Genomic DNA, 17,864 nt, shown 5'->3' with positions numbered 1-17,864 from the left:
TCCACTGTGATTGTCACAGCTCAGGCTGGTGCCAGATGATCCTCTTGTGGGGAAGTGGGTTGTTACCAAGATCCTTGTCGGAAGCTTGAGTTGGGGGCTGGGTGAGACTTTGTAGAGGCTGGTGTTGTGGATTGTTATGCCTGCGGTTTCCCTACAGAAGTGGCAGTGTTAGCTGGTTGAGGCTTTCTAGACAGTGTTGGTGGATGTCTGGCCTGTAGGCATTGGTTCAAACCAGTGCAGGTGTCATGTCAGTTGGAGTTTGTGGGTTCCCTGGTGGAGTATTATACTCAGGATGGTTCTGTGGTCTCAAGGGCGGGACCAAAGCCTGAAAACTAGGGCATAGCAGGAGCCTCCGAGCCAGCACTGTGGCCTGGGGACAGGACAAGAGCTACACAGGCATAGCTGTGGGGTCAGACTGCAGCATGGGAATGGCAGAGGTTGAGCCAGTGGCCAGGCCCCTCTGAGTGTGGAATCATGGAGGTGGAGCCTCATGGGATGGACAGCAGCAAGGCTGGGCTGCAGGTCTTGGACCTCTGGGCAGCCTGGGTTCACCCTTGTTCTGCTGAGACAGTCCCACAGGGCTTCTCAGGTGGTACTGTGTTGCCTGAGGCATCCCCTTTGCTCAGATACCACATTGAGATGAAGGGGCACTCAGCACCCTGTCTCTGGCAGGGCTAGGAGGTGTCTGTGTGAAGGCTGCTGTTGCAAAGCCAAGCCCAGTGAAGACCTGGTATCCTGTACCTGAGAGCTGATAGTAGTGTTAGTTGCAGACACCCTGGATGGGTAGCCACAAAATCCCTGCTGTACCTGCTCTCCACTGCAGCGTCTCTGCACAGACTCACAGCAGCTCCCCAACAAGTCCAGAGGTCTGCAGTGGTGGTGGTGCTTGAGTACAGTGCCTGTGGGGTAAGCGTGGAGCCCCAGGGCTCTCTCCTCCTCACCTTCCCTGTGTGTAGATGCCTTGCCTTACCACCTTCTCCTTCACTCTTAGTGTCCCCATTGCTTCTTTAGAGTTTCACAACTTTCTTCCTGAGAAGACTCATCTGTAGATAGGCATCTGCCTGCAACTTTAGATCCTGTCTATGGAACAGCAACCATGGGCTGCTGCTAGTCTACCATCTTCCAGGAAGCTCCCCTAAATACTTGTTCAATAATAGTTAGAATATGTTGGACAGTCATTGGCCAGATACTATGCTGAGGGGTTTACTTGCATTTTCTTACTTAATGTAACAATTCTTTTAAGTAGATAGATGCTTTTAACTCGTCCCTTTCCCATGTGAGAGAAAATGCTTAGGTTGAGGAACCTACCCATGATCACAAAGCAGAGTTTGAACCCAGGAATCCTGACTTAGGAGGTGATGCTCTTAACCACTAAGATGCTCTTCCTCACTTAGAGCTGATGGATGCTTGTATGACCCATGTTTCCTTGAGCAGTGACATCTTAGGATCCTGTGACAATGTAGGGGAATAAAACACTTGTGCCATTTTATCGATTATGTGGTATTCATACTCTGAAGGAGGCTCAGTCCAAAGCGGTGTTCATAGTGTGAAGCAGGCTGTCAGTCCAAACCTAATTCGCAAAGAGATACTTTCATAAAAATTGTGTAAGTCCTGGCAGCGCCTGCAGTTCAGTGGGTAGGGCGTTGGCCACATCTACCAAGCTGGCAGGTTTGAACCCAGCCTGGGCCAGCTAAAATCAACAATGACAACTGCAGCAACAACAATAAAATAGCTGGGTATTGTGGTGGATGCCTGTAGTAGTCCCAGCTACTTGGGAGGCTGAGGCAAGAGAATCACTTAAGCCCAGGAGTTTGAGGTTGCTGTGAGCTGTGACACCACAGCACTCTACGAAGGGTGACATAGGGAGACTCTTTCTCAAAAAACAAACAAAAAAACTTGTGTAAGTCCTAATATCAAGTTTCTGCTTGAATCTCCTCTTAGCTGTTTCTTCTTAATGCTCCTTCCGAAGGATATCAGAGGGGAAAGCTTGTCTGCATCTACAGTTTCACCATAACTCCATGCCAACACTTCTGATTCTTTTAAGCCACCTAAGATTTTTATATTCTACAGGCTAAGTTTTTGTCAAAAAGCTAAAATATACAATAGTAAAAAAAAAAAAAAAAAAATTGAGGAAAACAAGTTTTATAAAGCTGTTGGCTGAAGCCTCCAAAGAAGGAAAGGTAAATTGTTATGCATTTGCTAGGCCTTGGAAGGGAATTCATGCTCAAAGTTTAAGTCCAGTTGAATATTAAACTTCTTTTGCAACCTTAACTCATTAATACTACTTAGCATTTTCCCTTTGGAAATATGACTGTTGGCCGGAATTTCAAGTGAGCCCCCAATTAGCCTTGTTTGGTAGATTGTATTTATAATTATGTCTACCATAAAACAAAATTCTGAGTATTGTATGTTAAAGTAAAGTATAAAAAACATACAAGTTGAGAATTATTATTATTTTAAGAGACAAGGTCTCACTGTGTCATCCAGGCTGAAGTGCCATAACATGATCATATCTCACTGTAACCTGCAAGTACAGGTGTCAACCATTGTGCCTGGCTTGAGTTATCTATTCTCTTACTCCCTTTTAAGATGCTTTCCTAGAATTCCACCCTGTAACTTTTCCTATATGTTTTATTAGCTGTGACTTAAGTCTATACCAGTGGTTCTCAGCCTTCCTAATCCCACCATGTATTTAATTGTTACAAAGGGGTCGCAACCCACAGGTTGAGAACCCCTGGTCTTTACCAACAATTAGTTGCAAGAAAGACTAAACCATTCCTATTCATGATAAAATCAGGCTCCTTTTAGGAAGAAGGGGGAATATTTGTTTTTGGAAAGCAGCCAGCAGCCTCTGTCATGAGACTGCAGGAGACACATCATCCAGACTTTTACATTTAACTGTTTAGACCCAGACTGCCCCAGCTGTGTACTTAGCTGGATAGTGGCAGACTTATAATTAGAATCCAAATTCCAGAGGTTCTTAATTGCTTCTACTAATGATAAATTGGATAAAGTGATAATCAATCTAGCATTAATAAAAGAGTTTTTCCTTGCCTCTTTACCTAAACATTCCCCTCCCCTGGATTATTTCAGAATATTACTACCTGCATATTTGATAAGCCTTTCTAACTATGATCATTTTTCCTTCAAGATACAAATTATACTGGCTGTCCAGATTCTGCACTTAAAATTAAAAGCACTTCTAGTAGGCTGTAACACTTAACATCTATTTTTAACAATAATGGTTCTATGACTTTGGGTCAATTTTTTTATTAATTTGTTCTTACAGTATAGCTGAAATACAGAAAGATGTGGAATACAGATTGCCATTCACCATAAACAACCTAACAATTAACATTAATATGTAAGTAGAATTGTATCCCGTTTTTTCATGTATTAGGCCTTAAAAATGTTTTGTTTTCTGTTTCTTAATTATTATGAGAAAGTGAATTTACTTTAAATAATTAGAATTTAGAAAATAGTACATAATTTATTGAAATAAAAATTTTTGAAGGATACCACTCTAATATATATTGCTATAAAAAAGCAACTATAAAAGAAGAAATACAAAAGGTACAATAATAATCCTTAGATTGCAATTGTTTTTATTCATGTGGACTAAAATCTTAGCTGGAGATAAGCTGAAAAATGCTAATGAGAAACAAAGGGATCACGTATAGAAAAACCATTAGAAATAGATTTGCCTTTACTTCAGAAACAAGACTTAGTATTCCTGATTTCAGCAACAATAAGTGCAAGGCTGGAGTTGATCTGCTAATCATTTTTAAGGAAAATTAAAAGTTAAAAATGTAATCATGAGGTTTTTACTTAAGTTATGAGGGAAAAACTTGAACAACTTTGATTTCGGAAAGCAGCCTGCAGCCTCTGCCATAAGATTATAGGAGACACTTCATCCAGACTTTTAAGTTTAACTGTTTTGACACAACAGTACAGGTTCTGCTGAAGAAAGTGTTTAACTTTATATGCAAATTGTGAGTCTGTGGGGTGAAAGAATTAAGTGATTACTTCAGATTGCTTTAGGTGACTGCTGCTAGGGCAGGTGTTTGGACTAGTGAAGAAGGTACCTAACTTGCAGGAAAGAACCTTATTCACCTTCGTATTCTCATTGTGGAGCAGAGCATCCCCACACAGGAGGCCTTAGTAAAGTACTTAGTAAAGTAGGCCTTAGTAAAGAAGTCGAATAAATGACTAAAGCATGAATATATAACTGTGCCAGTATTATGCTATGTTAACTTGATATATATGAGCTTTTGGAATACTCACAGCAGCCTTGCAAATTGGGGCAAATTATTCACCTTTGTAAATGGAGAGGGTTTATCTGTCATCAGATGCCCAGCTAGAATTAAGAGAGGTCAACAGGGACCCAGTTTTCTTTTCGGCAGTATTGCCAACAAATAGTTTCTGAGCCAGCAGGGGAACAGAAAGGCAACTCCCTGGCAATGAAGTCTTCTAAGTTTTTAGAAATTTTGTAGAACAGAGTTCCATATCCAGTAAACCCCCATTATTAAGTCTTCTCTTGTTAATCTTAGTTTTGTAGTACTTCAAAAAAGATTAAAATTTTTGTATTCAGAATTTACTGTTCTTTACTTGAAACCATCTGATTGGCCCTCAAGGTGGGAAGAATGTATTAATTGGGACATTTAGAAGGCAACCACATGGAACCGAGGCATGATGACTACTTTTCAATCCTTGTGTTTATCATTTTATCCACTTACTCTCCAGAAAGACAATAAATAGTGAAATAATTATTGGAAGCATTTTATTTAATTTTCTTTTATTTCCTTTTTAAAAATCAGGTTAGTCTTGAACTCTGGGGCTTAGGCAGTTCTGCCTACTGCCTGCCAAGTAGCTCGGATGACAAGCATGTGCATCACCATGCCCAGCCTTGGCATTTTAAAAGTAGAAAAAACCCAGGAAATTATATAACCAGACCTGTTGGCCTATAAATAGCCAGTATGGTTCATCTCATATCAATGCCTAATCTAATTTTTACCTTGATATTTTAGTATGTTATGTAATTGGCACAATGCAAAGAATATTCCATAACTCAGCTTATCCATATTCCACGTTGAGAAGGTCTTACCTGTGGAATGACTACATTGTCTGGTTGCCAATGTAGCCTTTTATGTACTCTCTTCAACTCAATAGCCACACTAGAGCATTTGTTACTAAGTAATTAATCCATATCAAAGTGGGAACATTTAATTTGCTGTTACTAACTTTGTTTTAGGATTTGGATTATATTATGTACCAGTTGTTATCTTTGTTTTTATTTTTCATCTGTTCTGTTCTGCCTTTACCAGATTGCTTCCTCCACAATTTCCTCAGGAAAAACCAGTGATCAGTGTTTATCCACCAATACGACATCACTTAATGGATAAACAAGGAATATATGTTACCTCTCCATTAGTAAACAATGTATGTATGTGGTATAATTTAGAGTACTGTAACAAGTATATTACTTTACTACTAAATATCTTAGAAGTCTGAAATGCATTTAAAATTTAATGTTATTAATAACTTAAAAAATGTTTTTGTGTACGAGGGTATGATATGATTCATTGATGCAAAGGACTATAATTTACATATACTCTAGTATTTACCTTTGAACCTTCAAATCATTACAAATAGTGAAATGTGGGAATATTTGAGCACCATTATTGATTAAATGAACTTTAAACCTTGTTCATTAATTACCAAATATTTACCGTATTCTGTAAGAAAATGTTATAAGTTACAGATTGCAGTTATGTTTAGTTGACATAGTATCCTTTGTTTTTCATTTAATTCTTAACCTGCAAAAAAGGGTTAAGATTTAGTGATGTTATCCTAATCAGACTTTATAATCTTCTTTTATGAAAGAGATTTTAAACATCATGTATTAATGGTTATTTTCAGTTTACAATGCACTCAGATCTTGGAAAGATTGTGCAGAGTCTGTTGGACGAGTTTTGGAAGAATCCTCCAGTTTTAGCTCCTACTTCAACAGCATTTCCATAGTAAGTATGTTTGTAGCAAATACAATTCTTCGCATATATTTTAATTTATTAAAGTAATCAAAATATAGCTTAAAAATTCAAATGATGTTGAATGGTAGTCATCTGATTTCCACATCCCCACTTTCACATAAATACATCCATACTTCTCAGAGGCAGCTTTTCTCTTCTTTTAGCTATTTCTGTTGACCTCCTATTATGATAGATGAGGATTTCAGCTGTCACGAGACTTCCCTCATCTCCTCCTCCCACTGATACTGTCATTTTTGTGGAAATTGCTTTGGTGTCTTTATAACTTTGACTCTCTGTGTATTTCCATTGCTGAGCCAACTGTGTTACCATGGTTATACTTCTGTGGTATATGTGGTATAACATTTTGCTTTTTTTTCTGTAATTAATAATTATCTCCATTTTCTATTGGTTTTGTTTTCCTTATATCCTCTTAACTTTCCATACATCTTAAGTGTCCACAGAGCTTTTTATCAACTCAGAAGATATCTCTTAAACCATTTTTTCACATCATTAAACCAGTCAGGTAATCCCTAGGCTTTGTTATTCTTTAAGCCTTTATAGTCAGTGCCCTACTTGCCCCCCAGTCTGACCCTCTCTGGCCCACACAGGTCTCATCCAGGAACTGCCTTTGCTTAAAATCTAGGTTTTCCCTTTGCCACTTTCTTATATGAGATTCTTCTTGTTTTGGATTTTGTGTTTTTCTCTTTCTCCATCTATTTCTTAGTTTCCTGTCTTCCAGGAGCTTCTTAAGGAAAGGCATATTCTAGTTACTAAGGATTTATATTAAATTACCCTAAAACTTGTGGTTAAAATAATGACCACATTTATTTTCTTTATGACTCTGCAGTTTGATTAGGGACCAGTGGCAATAGCTTGTTTTTTTCTCTAGTCATTGCATTTATTAGTGTGGCTTCAAATATGGGGATTGAAATCATCTCAAAGCTCCCTTAATTCTTATATCTGGCCATTAATGTTGGCCAAATGCTAAAACCTTACCGGGGCTATTAGCTGATAAGTTTGTATGTGGCCTCTCCATGTGACCTAGGCTTCCTCACTGCCTGGTGGGGTGGGTCCCCAGGGCAAGCATCCCAGAAGATGTTTTGGCACACCAGCCAAGTGGAAGCTGTATTGCCTTTTATTATATAGCCCTGAAGATCATTGAGCATTATTTCTGTCACATTTTGTTTATAAAATTAGTCACAAAGTCCCACCGAAATTGAAAAGAGAGGAGAAATAGACTCCACCTCTCAAGAGGATGCCAGAGTTCAAGAAGAACATGTGGGGATTAGAAATCTGGCTGTGGCCATTTTGGAAAATACACAGTTCTCTGTCTAGTCACAAGAATTCACCTCTTTCCTATATGCAAAAATGCACTCTTCCCCTCCTCCAAGAACTTCCAAAGTTCCTTCTGTTACAGAATCAGACTTGATTCAAGGTCCAGTGTTTCATCATCTAAATCAACTTCACATGCAGAAGAGGTTTCTCAGGTCTGTTCCTCAAGAATAATTCCTCTCGATGTGAACACAGGGAATTAAAGAGACAAGGAAGCTGCCTCTCATATATTCATTATAAACTAGGAGAACAAGCCTTGGGTAACCAGAAAGCAGCAGCATTGGTAAACTGCCTGCTAATACAGAGTTCCACTTCTCCTGACCGTCTACCCAGGCCCACCAGGCTGCTGCTAACAGTTTCTTGGAGGCCCTTCAGTCTTTTATATTCTTCTGAGGGTTCTTCCCACCTTTACCTCTGTTCCCAAAGCTACTACTATACTCCCATGTTTAAGATTTTATTATTTATTCTTTATTATTTAGTTTTGATCATAGCAGTCTTGCAAGTACCAAAATCTGTTCTTGTTACTAAGGCTGCATAACAAATTACCCACAAAATTATGGCTTAAAACAGTGAACACATTTATTTTGCTCACTAATCTGGAGTTTAGGCAGAGTTCATCAGAAGAGTTTATGTGTGCTCTGCTAATCATCCGCTAGCACCTAGTAGAAGCTTTTCATGGGGATCTCAGCCAGAATATCTAAATGTGGCTTCTCTGGGTGGTGTGGGCTTCCTTATATGATGGCTGGGTTCCAAGGGTGAACATCCTGGAAGCCAGTTATGAGAAAGTAATTTCATTGTCACTTTGCTACATTGCATTTGTTGAGGCGATTGTAGAGTCCTAACTACATTCAGGGTGGGCAGGGGAGGGGATTGTGTAGGTTTTTCTTTTTCATGGGGGAGTAGCAAAGCTCTGAAAGAGCATGTGGAACATTTTTGGAATATACAGTATTCCAGACATACTTGGAAGATAAATTTGTGATGCTTAAAAAAAACAGAAAATCTGTAAATGTCTTGAAACTACCCTCACATTTGATAGTTGGTACAGTTCAAATTTGAGGTTGAAGTGGTCTTTAAAAATTTGGAAGGCACTGCTCTGTTTATATACTATAAGAGCCCCCTGTTGCTGAGGTGCCCAAACCCATTCATACTTCTGATCTTTTGTAACTCTTTTTATCTCTGCTATTCTGAAACTTCCCAATGCTGCAGCACCTTAGTGTTTTTCCATGTGCTGGGTATCTCAGGGGCTTTTTACATCTAGAGAGTCATGTCTTCATTTCTGGTAAGTTCTGGGTTTGTTGTAATTTCTATCTTGCCTTTTTTCCTTCATTCTTTATGGAATTTTTCTAAGTATAACACCGGAGCTCTTAAGGTTTTTCTTACTGTTCATGTTAATATGTATATTTCCTTTACTTAGGATATTTCTTGGTTTTATTTCCCAATCCCTCTACTTAATTTCCAAGAACTTTTTCTTGTTCAAAAGTCAGATGGCGTCTTCAACCCTGTCTGGGAATCTCCTTAACTAGCTTGTGCAGTTCAGTAGGTAATTCAGACCTCTCCTCCCCATCTTTGCCTTCTTGTTATCTATGTCCTAGAGTCCTATGTTCCTATTTTTAGATAAAGAATTTGGATATTCTTTATGCAAAAACTGTATTTCCTAACTTCTATAGGTATAGAATTGGATATAAATTCACCTTTTTTGAAAATACAAGCCAGCAATTTTCTTAAATTCCTTTGGAAGAAAGTAAAGTTTTAGGATAAATATCTTTTGAAATGAACAAGCTTGTTAGAAAACTTTTAACTTAATAATGTTTTGAAGGGGTCTTCTGTTCACTTGGTTCAAAATTCAAAAAGTAAAGGAATACAAAATGAAAAGCTACTGTGCCACTTTTTTTCCCCTTGTAACTTAGTTTTTCTGCTCACTGGCTTCCAGATATGTTTGGGTATAATTCTTGAAATACTCTATGCATATACGAGAAAATATATGTAGTACTTTATTCCGCTCTTTTTTACATGAATAGTAGTCTACTGTTTCCTTGCTTTTTACTTTCACTAAATGGTATGATTTGGAAAGTTTCTCATAGTATCTAAGGCACTTCCTGGTTATTCTTTATGGCCACAAAGTATCCAAAATGTACCGAGCTTACTTAGCAAGACTCCTATTGATGGGTATTTCCATTGTTTCTAATCTTTCCTAAAAGGCCCACCCTTCCTCATTACCCTCATTGCTACAGTAAATAATCCTAAAAAAAAAAAAAAAAATCTCACCCAGATGTGAGCATATTTGTTGGATAAATTTTATAAGCAGTTTTCACTTTTGTAATTATGACAAATACTGCAAAATTACCCTCTAGAGTAGTGGTACCAGTTCCTACAACCTGCATTCAATGCCTGTCTCCCCATATTATCAAAATGGACCTTTGTCAGTTGTTAGGCAGAAAATAAAACATTATTAAAATTTAAGTTGTATTTATCTTACTAATAGTGAAATTGGGCATTTTTTCTTGTGCTTTAGAGATTTTTTTTCCTTCTCTGTTCTGTGTATATCCTAGTCTCCATTTTGCTGTTGGGTTATTAATATTTTTATCAATTTGTAGGAATTCTTTATATATTAGAGATATTATCCCTTTCTCTATGAAAAAAGTTTTAAGTATTTCCCCTAGATTTGATACTTGTCTTAAAAAGGGCTTTGCCCTATAGAATTTTATGTTCTGGAATTTTTCATTATTTTCTCTCATAATTTCAGAATTGGTGGTCACAAGAAGTCTTTTCCCAACCGACAGTTATAATTTCTCAGTGTTCTTTCAGGATTTTTTTAAACAATTAAATCCTTGACCATTAGGTTTGTATACCATAGTAAATATGAATATCTAGGTCAAATTTAGTCTTTTCCACGTCTTAGAACTATTTACTATTCTGTCTGTCTTTCACTTGCTTGAGATTATACGTATATTATATGCTAAATTCCATGCGTGTTTGGACTTGCCTATCCATTAACCTTACTGTGCTTTAATTTTTGATTAATTATCAAAGTTTTATGGATTTTTTGCTACGTGGCAAGGCTAGTATCTCTTTACCCTCCTTTTCCAGACTTTTTTCTTCTGCCTTTGCTTGTTTATTTTTCCATATAAACTTTAGTGTCATTAGTTTACGTTTCAAAGTCTGCAACAAGTGTTTTCTTCCAATGAAATAATAGTAAAATAATAGTACTCCCATAAAAAATTATTTAAGCTTTATATATTTTGGAACATGTTTTGAAACAAAGTAAAATCTCTTAGTGGTTAGTATTATATTTAAATATAACCCTAAGTCCTTTATTCTTTACATGAGCATGACTAACAAATACAATCTCATTGTATTAATTCCAACATTGGTATTTTGGTGATACTCAACTTGCAGTTTGGCCTGGATTACTCTAATTCTTTTCTCCCTGAACATTTCTTTCTTTTTTTTTTTGAGACAAGGTCTGTCTAGATTGCCTAGGCTGGCCTCGAACTCCTAGCCTCACTGAACTTCTGGCCTCTGCCTCCTGAGTAGCAGGGATTACAGGTGCAAGCCACCATGCCTGGCCTCTAAATTTTTCTAAGGAGGAAAGATAGTAAATGTAAACTATTTTTTTTATCTTACAAGAATAAATATTGACTACATTATTCTCTGATTAAATCCCACGTGCATAATGCTGTGCTACTCTTTCTAATGTATATGCATGTTTATATATGCATCTGTTTTTAATATTTTAACATTCTCAGCAACTCATCTGTATATTTCATTTTCCTTTAAAATTTTCTAGAAAAGCATTATTGACTTCTGGTCAGATTTTCCCAAATGTAGAGAAAGCTACTAGGCAGCCTACACGTGGATAAATTTCCTGGATTAAATGTTCTGAGTTCCCTCTGGAGAGATAGTCACTGATACCAGAACTGGAAAATGGGCTTTCTATTCACTTCTACTCTAAGCAGTTGAAGTACCTGCTTTCTAACACATTCATCTTCCTTTTCATAGAAACCACAATTCTCTTAGAGGGGGTCATATTTTACCAAATTATAATATTCAATTCAGGATATAATTATATTGAATATATAATTACACTGAGTATATAACTGAATTACATATTTATTCAATGTATAATTCATTACAGTTATAAGAAGTGTCACCTGCTATAAAGTGAGTCCCTCTATTACACATGATTGTTGTTATTTAGAACAATTTAGGAATAATTTTATATATTTCACCACTGAAATCTAACTGGTGATTCTTCTCTTTTTCTCTTCAGCCTGTACAGTAACCCAGGTGGAATGCCCCCGTATGCTGCCTCTCAGGGTTTTCCATTTCTTCCTCCATTTCCCTCAAAAGAAGCTAATAGGAATATCACTTCTCTATCTGCTGCTGACACCATTTCTTCTTCAACAACAAGTTTGACCCCAGCCAAGCCGGCTGCCCCTTCCTTTGGTGTTCTTTCAAATCTGCCATTACCTGTTCCCACCACAGATGCTTCAGCACCGGTTGGTGTCTTCAGTTGACCTCTATTTCGTACCATTGATACATTCTTTCAGTCAAAAAACATGTATTACGTATATGTGCCTTATTGTGCCAGCCAGTGTGGCACAAAATATCAAAAGATAAATAAAATTTTTCAACTTAATAAACACAGAGAGGTGACCAACAAATAGTCAAATAATTGCAAATAAAGAACTTCTAGTAGAGTAGAAGAGAGAGATAGTCCAGAGTTTTGTAGAGACGGTGTTAAAGGAATGATCAGTGCTCCCAGGGACCAAGGTGGAACTAGCAGGATGCCTTTACAAAAAAATGCAGTTCTTTTCACCACTTTATCCTTAGTGCCTCACACCATGCCTGATACATATAATAGGTGCTAAGTAAAAAGCAGGTAAATGAGTGAATGAATTTATGCTTGGAAAAATGGTTATGAATTTGCTAAGGTAACCAGGTGATACCTGAGGCATTCTGTAAGAGGCAGTAGCATTGACAGAGGCATCGAGGTATAAACCAGATGTCATTTTTGTGAAGCTGCCTTTCATGGATCTTTCTAGCTGCCACATAGGATGTAGGCAAAGGCACAGGAAGTGATCACGTAGGAACAGGTGTCAGATTACGGGGCTCTGTTAAAGCATGCTAAAGGCCGAAGTATCCCATTTGTTCTTAAGCCGGTACTGTTGCCATGTGGGATGTTACTAAGGGAGAGACGTACCTTTAAACCATTTAAAGGTATTTTAAAACTTTCCATTTTTAACTCCTGGAGTTTATCACCCATAGTGATACTCAGATATTATAGAACTTTATTATATCCAACATTACTAATTTCAGAGTTTGTAATCATTTAGAATATATAGATCCAAGTGGACTTTGTTTTTCCAAAACCTTTTATTGTATTATGGTATTTTGGTGATTTGGTATTTTATTGTATTATGCTATGCTATGTTATGAATTATAATTAGTAGTATAAACAAAATTACAAGTGAACTTTCCAAGGGTCCTCAAGTATACAATGTCATATACTATGTTCAAAACAGTGGATACTTTCTTCCTCATCTGCCGCACTGCCTCATCTAACTTGAATGTGTAACTCTTCAGACTGTTGCCAAATTATTAAGTTTTTCTGTATTTAATGCCTCTCAACTTGAGAATGATATATTCATATATATCGATGAAAGCTACAGATGATTCTCCCCACCTGTCACAGATATACTTAAGAGATTTATTTCGCAACCATATACTTTCTCAAGAAACAGAACTAACACAGAAGTACTTATGTGCCCTCACCAAAAAGAAGAAAAAAGTAAACCTTATATGACAAATTTACACTGAAAAAAATAGACTGAAGGAAGAAGGGGAGAGTAAGGACTGTATGAAGTATGAGGATGAAGATGTAGTACTGGGCTCGGCGCCTGTGGCTCAAGCGGCTAAGGCGCCAGCCACATACACCTAAGGTGGCGGGTTCGAATCCCCAGCCCGGGCCCACCAAACAACAATGATGGCTGCAATCAAAAAATGGCCAGGTGTTGTGGCGGGCACCTGTGGTCCCAGCTACTTGGGAGGCTGAGGCAGGAGACTCGCTTGAGCCCAGGAGTTGGAGGTTGCTGTGAGCATGATGCCATGGCACTCTACCCAGGGGGATAGCTGGAGGCTCCGTCTCAAAAAAAAAAAAAAAAAAAAGAAGATGTAGTACTGAAAGGAATTGTGGGATATGGTACATTGAAAGTCCTTTTATAAGTAAATGGGAGCAGTCCAAAGGATGGCTTAAATCTAGTGAAAACTCTAATTCAAATCTCTTCTTTAGACAAGCCAAAATGGATTTGGTTACAAGATGCCAGATGTCCCTGATACATTTCCAGAACTCTCAGAACTAAGGTAAAAAGTTGGTGGTGTTGTCTATTTTATTTGTAAGTACAAAGCAGATGATTTTACTCATGTGAGATTAAAAGATTTTATTTTCAAATAATATCATCACTTTTCCTATACCGTATTTTTGTGATAGTGGGAAAATTTTATAAAGCAGGCCCGGTGCCCATAGTACAGTGGTTACGGCGCCAGTCACATACATGGAAGGTGGCGGGTTCAAACCCAGCCCAGGCCAGCTAACCAACAAAAACAAAAAATAACTGCAACAAACTGCAACAAAAAATAGCCAGGCATTGTGGTGGGCACCTATAGTCCCAGCTACTTGGGAAGCTGAGGCAAGAGAATTGCTTGAGCCCTGAGTTGAGGTTGCTGTGAGCTGTGATGCCATGGCACTCTACTGGGGGTGACATAGTGAGACTCTTGTCTCAAAAAAAAAAAATTATAAATCAGTTTTAGGTCTTATAGGTTGTATTTATTGAGTGACTAGTATACCCAGGAATTTTTTTTAAATGCTAGAAATCAGGTGTTGACCTAGTCTAAAACTGACTAGATAGAACAGTCTCCCATATAAGTTTTTCACAAGCCAACATATTACAGCAACTACTGTGACCTTTTCACAGTTCTGCTTCCCTCTCATCAACACATACAATGAAAGGAATAAAAAGAGCATCTTCTAATGCTAGTTTGTCTGTGGGCTTTTACTCCTTTGAATTTACAGTCTTATTAATATGTTCAACATTATGCTTGGGAGAAAGAAATGGCTTAAATCTCACAAATCAGAAAGGGTAGTTCCTATCAGGGAAATTTAAGAAGTAAGTCATATTCTAAATCTAAAGCAAGTAATCAAATTTAGAAAAAGAAAAAAAATATATTACGGCTCCTTTTTTAAGGAGCATTTTTCTTTACTTGAGAGGCTCTCATTGTTTATTTCTGGTCACTGTATACTTGTGAATACTTCCCCATAGATAAGATTTTAAAGAGGAGTTACGTATGTCAGTATATCCACTGGACAAGAATTCACTCCTACAGATTCTGTCCTGAATATATTATAGACTACTTTATGTTCCATTGTGGCTGATGTTTTATATTCTTTTAAGGTTATAACTGGCTTTCTTATATGTATATATAAAAATTATTTAGAACCCTGCCAAGTAAATAAAGCTAGGAATTGTGAATATTTATCATCATGGAGAAAAATCTGGTGACTTATATTTAACAACATGTTTTTTTTTTCTTTTGTGTCTCTAGTGTTTCACAACTCACAGATATGAATGAACAAGAGGATGTGTTACTAGACCAGTTTCTGAATTTGCCTCAACTAAAGCAAATTATTACTGACAAGGATGACTTAGTAAAAAGCATTGAGGAACTAGCAAGTATGTCTTCCCTTACTTCAGCTCAAATTGTGTGAGAAAAATGTGTTCTTTACCTAGAAGTAAATCAGAACTTTATCTTACAGGAAAAAATCTCCTTTTGGAGCCTAGTTTAGAAGCTAAAAGGCAAACTGTTTTAGATAAGGTGAGTTAGTGATTATTTTAAAGAAATTTGTGCAATTTAAAAACAGACTAAAATGACATTTTAATTTTCTCTTTTAGTATGAATTACTTACACAAATGAAGTCTACGTTTGAAAAGAAGATGCAAAGGCAACATGAACTTAGTGAGGTACAACCGTTTAGTTCTTTTCCTGTCCTATAAAATTTTTAATCTTATGAGTCACATTCTTATTTTCATTATCATTGTGTTAAGTGTATGACTTTATAAGGCCTGATACCTTTAAATTAAATGTAGATGAATGGCTTTCAATTATAAAGCATTATAAATGATCCACACTCATGAAAGAGCATGGCTCCAAAACATAGAAACATGAAAAGTCCCCACAAACAACTCTTCTGGGTCCATTATGAAACCACTGTAACCCTTGTAATAAAACCTGTCAGGAAAAATCTTTAACTCTTGACTCACTTTGAAGTTTAGGTACAAACAGATAGTTAGCCAATTGAATAGTATAAAGTATAGCTCACTACAAATAATAGGTTTTATGCTAGAAATCTAGTAATATGACAATGAAAGCATCTTATAAAATTCAGCCTATATTTCTTTAGAAAATAAATCTTTAAAACTAGAAAGGGAATGGACAACATCTTTCTGTCTCCTACCCATAACCAACATCATAGTTAGCCATATTTTATTTCTTTTGAAATCAGGAGTTTTTTAAGGTAAAGCAAATGTAACAAAACATGAAAGAGAAATAAAACAACAAGAGCAAAAAAGATGGTAAAAGAGAACATAAATTTATAATGAATTTCAGATAATATAATTGCCTTTTAGAATGAAAGAAATAAGAATAGCTAACATCAAACAATTAGTGTGTGTCTTGCACTGCACAGAGTTACTTACACATACGCATTGGCCTGTTTGTTATTACACCAGATCCCGTGGGGTAGGTATTATTATCTTTTCTTTACATATTACAGATAAGGAAACTGAAGTACAGAGGGATTAAATAACTTCCTTGAGGTTGTATAAATTGAAAACATTAAAGTTAGGAGTTAAACCTAAGCAATCCTTCACAGAAAGTCAGGGAAGATCAGCAACTCAAATACCCTTAAATGCACATTTGAGCTTAGCAGGTAATAAATAAACTAGAAATAGAAAGTTTCTTCTTTGATGAAGAATATTAGAAACCAACAATAAACATTTCCAGATCCCATTAATGTTAGGAATAGGAGAATAATCCCCCATTATTACTACCGTTTAACATTGGTTGGGAAGTTCTGAACTAACAAAGTTTTTCTCCTACACTCTAGCAATTACTACTGAAAAATGAAAGAGAAAAAATAATAATTTATAAAACTGTAAAACACTTATAAGTGAACCTAGGGAAGTGAATTTAAAAACTTTACGAAATAGGCTCGGCGCCTGTGGCTCAACCGGCTAAGGCGCCAGCCACGTACACCTGAGGTGGCGGGTTCGAATCCCCAGCCTGGACCCACCAAACAACAATGACGGCTGCAACCAAAAAATAGCCGGGCGTTGTGGCGGGTGCCTGTGGTCCCAGCTACTTGGGAGGCGGAGGCAGGAGACTCGCTTGAGCCCAGGAGTTGGAGGTTGCTGTGAGCGTGATGCCATGGCACTCTACCCAGGGGGATAGCTTGAGGCTCCATCTCAAAAAAAAAAAAAAAACAACAACAACAAAACTTTACGAAATAAAAGAAGACTTGAGTTTCCTATATTCTAAGACTAGTGCAACATAGAAGGTTTCATGGAATGAAAGTTAACAGAGTTAACAGTACTATAAAGATTTTATTCTTCTTAAATAACTTATAAATTTAATATAATTCCAATCAAAATCCCAAGAGCTTTGTCCTTATCGTTGTGTTGTTGAGACAGAGTCCCACCCTATGCCCTGAGCAGAGTGCAGTGGCATCATAGCTCACTGCAACCTCAGACTTAGGCTGTGAGCATCCTGCTGCCTTAGCCTCCGAAGCCACTGGGATTATAGGTGCTCGCTGTAGTGCCCGACTAGGTTTTTTCATTTTTTTAGGAGTCAGGGGTCTCACTCTCGCTCAGGCAAGTTGTGAACTCCTGAGCTCAAGCAGTTCTCCCTCCTCAGCCTCCCACAGTGCTAGGATTACAGGTGTGAGCCACTGCGCCTGGCCCAAGAACTTTTTCATTAAAGTCTTTTTTTTTTTTTTTCTTGAGATAGAGTTTCACTTTGTTGCGCTTGGTAGAGTGCTGTGGCATCATAGCTCACAGCAACCTCAAACTCTTGGGTTCAAGAGATACTCTTGCCTCAGCTTCTTGAGTAGCTGGGACTACAGCCCCCTACCACAACACCCAGCTATTTTTTAGAGACGATATCTTGCTCTGGCTTAGGTATTAAACTTGTGAGCTCAAGCAACCACCTGCCTTGGCCTCCCAGAGTGCTGGTATTACAGGTATGAGCCACTGTGCCCAACCATAAAATCTTAACATGTTTATTCTAAAGTTTATCTGAAAGATTAAATGGATAAAGGTAGGCTCGGTGCCTGTGGCTCAAGTAGCTAAGGCGTCAGCCACATACAAGGTGGCAGGTTCGAATCCAGCCTGGGCCGCCAAAACAGTAATGACAGCTGCAACCAAAAAAAAAGCCAGGCACTGTGGCAGG

The 17,864-nt window shown here is 37.5% G+C and overlaps 1 protein-coding gene across 2 annotated transcripts in view; it reads left to right on the top strand.

Moving 5' to 3' along the window:
- VPS37A (VPS37A, ESCRT-I subunit) overlaps positions 1-17,864 on the top strand; it is a 43,334-nt gene that overhangs the window by 13,571 nt on the left and 11,899 nt on the right. For both annotated transcript variants that reach the window (XM_023517801.1, XM_003797649.2), the window contains exons 2-9: positions 3,290-3,364; positions 5,325-5,439; positions 5,920-6,020; positions 11,632-11,860; positions 13,654-13,724; positions 14,964-15,091; positions 15,175-15,233; positions 15,311-15,379. In XM_023517801.1, the coding sequence (XP_023373569.1) occupies positions 3,290-3,364; positions 5,325-5,439; positions 5,920-6,020; positions 11,632-11,860; positions 13,654-13,724; positions 14,964-15,091; positions 15,175-15,233; positions 15,311-15,379 (847 nt within the window). The remainder of the gene's footprint in view (positions 1-3,289; positions 3,365-5,324; positions 5,440-5,919; positions 6,021-11,631; positions 11,861-13,653; positions 13,725-14,963; positions 15,092-15,174; positions 15,234-15,310; positions 15,380-17,864) is intronic.

This window comes from Otolemur garnettii, unplaced genomic scaffold, assembly GCF_000181295.1.
Source record: "Otolemur garnettii isolate 467f Iridium unplaced genomic scaffold, OtoGar3 scaffold00121, whole genome shotgun sequence".
Taxonomy (NCBI): Eukaryota; Metazoa; Chordata; class Mammalia; order Primates; family Galagidae; genus Otolemur; species Otolemur garnettii.
The sequence above is the reverse complement of the archived record's forward strand: the minus strand, read 5'-3'. Positions and strand labels throughout refer to the sequence as shown.